The following is an 8243-nucleotide window of genomic DNA, read 5'->3' as shown; positions in this document are numbered from 1 at the left end:
GGAGATGTTCCTTGGCCACAACAAGTGGGCCAGGATCTCAACAACAGCGGGAACACAGTTGGGGAGCTTCCTGGGACCTGCCTCTGCTGCTCTGGACCTGGGCCTCTGTCTGTATCTGCATCATGCCTCCTGGGGTGGGTGCATTTTTCAAACTGCTTAGGTACCAAGGTGATAGGTGCCTTGTAAATACCTAAGATAGATACAGACAGAAACTGTACCAGGCGCATTATGCAAAACTTCATACAATGCCAATTGCACCTATATGCTGTAGTATCACCCACCTTGGCTAGCATCTGCAGTCAAGCACAGTCAAATATTTGGCACATGCATTTTTCCTTTGGAAAAGTGATGGGAACACAGGACATTCATTCTTCCTTGCTGTCAAAGGGTTTAGGCACATAGCCCTTAGTGTCAGGTACTGCATATGCACATATTTTATTCCATCGCCTTCCCTAAACACGAGTTTGCAAGTTTAGTTTTGATTTCTGTCATTAGCCAATAAAATTCGTTTCCTTCCTTGTCGATAATGTGCAAAAATGGGTTACAAAAGCAGCACTAAAACTAAAGGGGTAGTCTATTAAAAATAAACAGAGATTCATTTACACTACATAAAAATCTGACTGTGGTGTTGCTTTTATCTTATGGATTCACTTTTTTTCAGTTTCTTTTACTTTTAACTATAAGTAGCTTTAGCATGAAGACCAGGAGTGATTACAGATAGAATTATGTTTGCATATCTGAAAAAAACAAAAAGCATCTAAAAGAAGTAGATGCAATTATTTACACTCCATTCCTTTTAGCTCTTTGTCACTTCCCATATATATGCAAAAGACCTTGTCCTGCTTAGTTTGTAACAGAATAGCTGGGAAGTAACTTGCTAAAGACTTCAGAGTGAATGTCTGTGGGGGAGAGAAGTATGTAAAGGACAATTTGGGCAAATAGGAGCCTGGGAATGTAGACAAGGCTTTCAAAGAAGCAGATGAACAAGATTCTAGACCAGCTTTCCAGTAGCAATGGGCTGGCAGCAGAAAGATGAGAACCTACTGATTTCAAAAGAAAATTGATCAGACTACAGAAGTTCAAGTGATAACATTGCTTGTCATAGAAGCAATTGCACCTGATAAGTAGAACTTTAGTGTCCCTGGGGAAAAACAGGTGAATCCTATTTGGAGACGGTTAAAAATTGATCTCTGTTACATCAGCTATGCCCACTGGATATTAATGGCTTTCTTTTTAGCTATTCAGACAGTTAGATGTATAAAAATTCATCAAAGACTAAAAGTAGGTAAAGTATAACGAGGCCTTCAACATACCACTAAGCATTTAAAGACTAACCTTAGCTAAAGCATTGATTCAGAGTAAGAATATTACAGATTAAGGTTAAAATCCAAATTTGTTGTTTATGATCACATTTAGAGAAAAGAAACAACAAGCTGAGCCTACAGTTATGTCAGGTAAATGTATAGTTAAAAATACACAGAAGTGGCATGATCTGCATTTTCATTTAGACACTTAGGCTAATCCTCATAAATCTGCCACCATATTTTAAGCTGGAATTCTTCCAGCCCCACCCCAAATGAACAATTTGCAGGATTGTGTTTAAATCACAATGCCAAAATCACACAATTACCATACTGCAAACAATAGGCAGAGAATATTACTTTAGCATTCAGCATAATGAGGAAATAACAAAAGTGCTTTGCAATACAGTCAGACACATAAGGCACTTGAAACACTTTCCTTCTGTGAAAATTGAGTAAAAATACTTGTCTTTTCTCTGGGATACTGTAAATTCTACAAGCACACTAAAATAAAAAGAAATGAAAATTATGCAAAATAAATCAGAACACAAAAACTGTTTAGTGACTAAAATTGATAACTTAACATTCAGTATCTATAAATACCATTACATGATTTATGAAAATGATTTGTATGTATTCACAATAAAGAACTATCGAAAACTTTCTTGAAAGAAAGTCTTATTTGTGTTTCTAAGGCTGAAAATAGCTTCACATTAGTACACACAAGTCACATTTACACATTATAATCACACCATCAAAAGTAATTTCAAGGAAGGCAGAAAACTGATATGTTCAAATTCTTTCTAGAGATACAATTTTCAAGTACCAGCTCTTTAACAGTATGTTCAATTAATGAAATAATTCTATACAGGCATTTAAAATACACCTGCAATCCTGAAGCCTTACAATTCAGCCTACCTTGAAAGAGGAATGGTCATTGTCTAACAGTGGTTTCTGTTCAAGAACAAAAACAAAGCAGAGAATATAGTCAATACCCACTCCTACCCTGCAAGCCAGGTGGAATTTAAGTGGCAATTTGAGGTTCTGTTTAAGAGACAGCATTTGAAAATTTGGCCTAGTCACAAAAGAAAGACAATCAACTAAAAGAAACCAAAAAGAAAGTGGAGGACCTAAGACACTTGCAGCCTTCTCTGGTCTGACACTTGTGCTCACGCTTCCACACCGAGGGGAAAAACCAAACAAACTATGAGGAATTATCTAAAAACATTTATTTTTAATTATATTAGAAATTAATTCACATGGGTATATGAACATTTGAAGGCAAAAAAAAAAAAAAAAGAAATAGCAGCAAAGGGAGTTTTGAGATGAGGGAGATAAGTCCTTCATCTCCCTGGCTCCTGAAAAAGAGAGAGAACACATTAAAAGTGCTGAAAAAGTTTTTCACTGCCCTAAGTGTGCCATGTTGGGAAGCACATGCAATTTTAACTGTTCCTCAAGCCCTCATGATTTTGAATATGTGGTTAGATATTCACTTGAAAATATCTGAGCATAGTGACACTCATATAAGCTAACATTACTTAATTTGTCTCTTTCGAAAGGCTACAAACCCCACATTTTCTAGAACACTTACAATTCCTTTTCCAACTTCTTTTATACCATTGTCTTGTTTGGCTGATGCAGAAAGGTTTTGAAAACCTTTTCAATTACTGTCCTGTAGTAAAGAAAAACAAGTATCATAAAAGGGCTCTACACACTCAAGAGCAAGCTGCTAAATTCAAAATAATACTAGTGTAAATGAGAACATACACACAGAGATCCAACCAACCTCTGCTCAGGATTCCCAGTGGTCCCAAAATGTTCGTTCTAGCTGCCCATAGGCAACATAGGCCCTGGTTTGAAGAAGACTTTACTACTGTTACCTGTTAATTTTAGATTCTGTGGCACAAGTTGCTAATCAGCACATTGCCAGTTAGGTGCCAGATTTTTTTTGGTGGAAAACATAAGGTGAGCATTGTTGCCTGTTTGAAACATGCCAATTTGCAATTCTTTTTTTCTCACAAAGTGTTTTCCAAGCACTTATGTCATTGTCTTAATTCTACTTCTATGGACTCCCCGCAAGTTACACTACAAGTTGTAAAATCCCTATCCTCACCACATCAAAAAAAAAATGGGGCCTGACACATCCACTTCACAAATTCACCCAGAGTCACTGCTTTATACTCGTGATAAATGACAACCCGATGACAACCTTTTCCTTATTACTATACTGCTCTCTCATTAGCATTGCAAATATGGAATGCAAATCAATTACTTACAAGGATACCCTTCAAGAATTCTTCATTAAGTCTGATGCCTTTTGCTCTCATCTTCTAAAATACAGTGTCAGGTGAAGATCAGAAAACCTTCTTCCTACAGAGAAGCACTGCAGATGCTGGAAACTATCCCAGGAGTCGACGCTGTGAGTGCTGTATAAGCTGCTGTGTTGGTATTTCCATTGTTTCCTGCAGACAAATCTCCATCATCAACTCCACCACAGTGAAATACAAGAACGATTTTTGAACCCAGACGACTTTGGGAGTGGTTTCTTCAAACATAACAGAACACTGTAAGCTAATCCGCTGTTTGGCATTCATTTATATATATTTGCTCTGCAATTTCATTGTTTCAGATGCCATTGGAATGTGCCACCTTTGAAACAATGGACAACAGGAATGGGATGAAGTGTGAATGCTTATTGCAGACAGAGCTAATAATATGTCTTTTGAATGCCATCAACTGATATTTTTCTATTCAAATGCCAGTAAGACTTGATGCCAGGTAACAATATTCTGTGTGGATGATATCACGGTTACTCTGTACCTGTGACATGGAACTAGCAACTAAACTCTTCATAGGAGGAAAATCCCATGTTTATAGTTGGTACTGTAGCCCACATCACAACCCAAAGACCAGTATCAACACACATACTTTAGCAATATATGGTATATATCAATATTTTATATTGATTACCATATCAAACCCAAGAACAAACAAACAACCACCCCTAGCTCACAACTGACACTCATGTGACACTGTCAATGGAGTATTTGTTAATGCAGAAAAATTATTTTTCTTGTCATTCCCACTTTGCTATGGAAATTTAGCCTGCTCTATTCTTAACTTTGTACTTTCTCTTAGAGGATTTTATATAAGGTATTTTAAAATTATACACTGTCCACTTCCCTTCCAATTTCCCTGAAAATTGCAAATCATTCACTAAATCAAACCCATTTCCTGGCAGCAAAACCAGCTCAGGAGCAGGAAACTTTTAGATCATGTTTTTAGACGTTTACAGGTCTTAGTTTATGGGTGTGTTCCTTAAGGATCATATCATTTTAAAATTCTTTCCCAGGATGTTATTGATAAACAAGTAAAACCAAAAACTGAAGGAAAAAACCCTTTCAAAGCAAGATTTTCACCAGCTGCAGAAACTTTTCATGAACAGTTACATTTATTATTTTAAAACATTAATTTTGAAACCCTAGTGATAACCTTTTCTTTTCTGTAGTGATGAAAATGATGACCCCAAATTTTTCTTTTAATGTTTCATTTTTAGAGTACTTTCAAACCTTCATTTCAACTTCCTGTGTGAATATTCTGGTTATTCTTCAATATTAATGGATTTATATTTTAAGTACTGCCTTCAACAAATTGCTGCTACAACTGTTAGTTTACATGTTGCCATTACTTACTCATTCAACACTTCTTGGAAAACTACAGGTCACAAAAGAAAGAAGAATGCCTCTTCCCCATCCCCAATATCCCACAAAATCCAGAAAGTAGTTTGACTATTGAAAACATGTCCCCTACACACACACATTTTAAAGCTGGAAGTTATCTCTCTGAGTCAGGCAACTACCACAAGCAGAAAGTCAGTGGCACAGATGAAGTCAAATTTTATCAATTCATGCTATGTAACTGCAGTAAAATGATAGTACTGCCCATGCCATGCTGCTCCCAGCCTGAAGATTTTATTACCTATCTCTTTAGACACAAATACAGCTTCCATCCTGATAAAAAATACAGCCTATACCCTTCCCTCCTCCTGTCCTCCCAACGAACCAGAACCCATCTCAAAAGACAGCCAACAAAACCAGTCAAAGAGAACCACAGAAGTCATTATTTTCATGTAAATGCCTCCCTCATCTCTGACCCAGAAAACTGAATTTTCGGTTGACAGAAGACTACAATAACAATGTAAAGATTTTTTATCTGCTGCCAAAATGTATTTTCAGCAGCTATGTGGTTTATTCTGTCATATTCTCTGAATGGAGAATGGCAAATATCACTAGCTGGAACCTCTGTTAACGACCTGAAAGGAGGTCATGAGAGAACAGGAAAATAAAGAGTGGAAAATAACCCAATTTTGTCCTACTTAATGTTAAAAAGAAAAAGCTTCCCTGTTGAGAGAAGACACTGCCTACAGCCTAACTTTCCTTTCCATGACACTGAACTTTGCTGAAGAACAGGACACAGCCTGTTTCACCAGCTATCACCCAGGGGCTCGGGGAGGTTTGAGACTCTTCCTTGGGCTAGACGCCATGAGAACGTGGAAATGACACAGTCCCTGCTCAGATGAGCTTACAATCTAGGAAAGCAAAATGACGTACAGGAGTATGGAATAATACAGCTAAACACAAACAAACTCTGTATACATGTATATACGGTTACATTGATAAAAACTATCCAAATAGCACCACTAGTTCTACCTGCCCCTCTGCCTAGCCATCAGTGCTTGGATGACTGCTTAATAGGGATCTAGGGAAAGTGGGTCTTTAGGAGAGATTTCAAGGAGAAGGTAGTGGCCTTATGAATCAGTCCAGGGAGGGCACTCCATGCATACGGGACAGCGTGGAAGATGGTATATTGAAAATTAAAAATTGTGCAGAGCAGCATTTCTCCAGGTCAAAAGTTCAAGTGTTGTGTGCAAGATCCCTATTTCCTGAGACAGAGACAGTGTGGTTATGGGAGTAGTGGTTGGCCAGTAAAGAGACAAGCGGAATCACTAACGTAGGACTACACTGAGGGTATGTTAGTGGCCACATGTTCTCTGTGGCTGCCAGTTAGCACAGTAACTGTGAGGAGATGAGATGGAAGGGGTTGGAAAAGAGTTGGATACAAAGAAGGAAAAAAAGGCAAGATGAAGGAAAGGAGACAAAAGGAAGAAATGCGGGGAATATTTTCAAATGTAGTCTTCTGTTTGAGTTCTTAGTGTGTTTGCAATTTATTAACTAAATAACTAAAAAACATATACAATAATTAATGTACATTTGACACCATAAAATAAACTGGACCATATGCCAACATTTACATTATGTTATTATCCTTCACTATGGAAAGGTGAGAAACAGGTTAAACAAGAGACAAAATGCTTCCCCTTACCCTTCTTCTTCCGTACTGAAGCTTGGAAATAGAAAGGGAATGAACTGTGAATCAATTCTGAAGGTAATTTTTTATACGCTAAATCCTTGTCTGTCATTTTGAGCATAAACATTATTCTTCCCTCTAAGATGTCAGTCTCTCCCTGCTCACCTCTACTAAGCATGTATCTATCAAACCACAGTAGATAAAATCTGCTTTTGCCAAGCTGTTTAGCAGGGTTTACACCTTAACTATGAGAAATTGCTCCCCTGGATACATGTACAATTTTTTTTGTTCTAATTTCTTTTGAAAAAGCAGTAATTGGGGCAACTTATTGATACCAGAGCTTTCCAACTGTGACAATAGGGCATTTTCAAATCTTTGCAGATTGAAGGGGAAAGGAATCATTAGCACATGTTATCTGCCATCTTTTGGATTAATTAATTTGAAAAGAGAACAACTGAGATGGTTTGCTCAGCATTATGGAGAACAGAATAGCTAAAAACATGTCAATAAAACTGTAAGTAGAGCTCAGAGCCAGGCAAAGGAAGTGACTGTAATGACTGCAAGATGTATCATTCTTTTTTTTTTTAGAAATTATGCTGTTTAGCTCAGCTAGGAGACATTACAAAACTATACACTCTGAGAGAAAACAAATGGGGAATTTCTATTTATCTTTTTCTTCTCTTACATAACAAGGGACAGTCAATAAAATTAAAGGCATCACATTTAAAACCAATAAAAAGGAAATACATTTGTACACAGCACATAATTAGCCTGTGGGATTCTTTGTCACGAGACACTATTGAGACCATGAGCTTCTTCAGTTCAAGAAAAAGGATTACACATATATATTGATGAGAACATCCACAGTGTCCATTTATAGATATTTCCTATTTGGTTTCCACATATATGTTATGAAGGAAATGCTTATTCATTAGATAGTTTAATGGATATAAAAATGTGGGTGTTCTCATAGTTCTCACAGATGTCCAATATATACACATATACATAGAGAGAGATATAAATTATATATAAATACACACATACAATCTGTGGTTTATGTCAGAAGACAACTTTTAACTCATGATAGGGAGAACATTTTCTCTTTGGAGACTCGTTCAGTTGTTGTGCAATTTAAGAATTCTTGTTCCTTCTCATAAGAGCCCTTTTACAGGACAGATATGAAAACAGGTAGACCACAGATGTTGTTTATAACAATAGTCATATCGTTTGCTAGGGTGGCAAATGTTCAGAGTATCACACAAATGGCATTTAGAGTCTTGTTTAGGAAGCAGACAAATTTCTGCCATTCCTAGGGGACATACACTTCTGGAACATGGTGCAGGACTATTCTTCAGCATAGTAAATTCTTGCCACTGTAATATTTGTCCCATATGGCAAAAGACACAAATGGGAAACATACTTAAAAACTGAAGTATGTCTCATGGCTGCTTGTTAAAAGAGTTGCAGTGATTTCTGCCAGTTGGTGAGAACAAATAGCAGGTCAAGTGCTACAACCTGGGCAGAGGGTGAGCAAGCTAAACTATGATGGTCTTCACTGCAGAGGTGACACTACTA

The 8243-nt window shown here is 37.1% G+C and overlaps 1 protein-coding gene across 1 annotated transcript in view; it reads right to left on the bottom strand.

Annotated features, from left to right (window-relative positions):
- Positions 1 to 8243, bottom strand: part of SHANK2 (SH3 and multiple ankyrin repeat domains 2) — a gene marked incomplete at its 5' end in the record, with an annotated part of 39679 nt that overhangs the window by 26589 nt on the left and 4847 nt on the right. The window contains one exon of the mRNA XM_009081588.1: positions 6684 to 6704. Coding sequence (XP_009079836.1) covers positions 6684 to 6704 — 21 coding nt within the window. The remainder of the gene's footprint in view (positions 1 to 6683; positions 6705 to 8243) is intronic.

The sequence above is a fragment of the Acanthisitta chloris genome, unplaced genomic scaffold (assembly GCF_000695815.1).
Source record: "Acanthisitta chloris isolate BGI_N310 unplaced genomic scaffold, ASM69581v1 scaffold10029, whole genome shotgun sequence".
Classification (NCBI taxonomy): Eukaryota; Metazoa; Chordata; class Aves; order Passeriformes; family Acanthisittidae; genus Acanthisitta; species Acanthisitta chloris.
The sequence above is the reverse complement of the archived record's forward strand: the minus strand, read 5'-3'. Positions and strand labels throughout refer to the sequence as shown.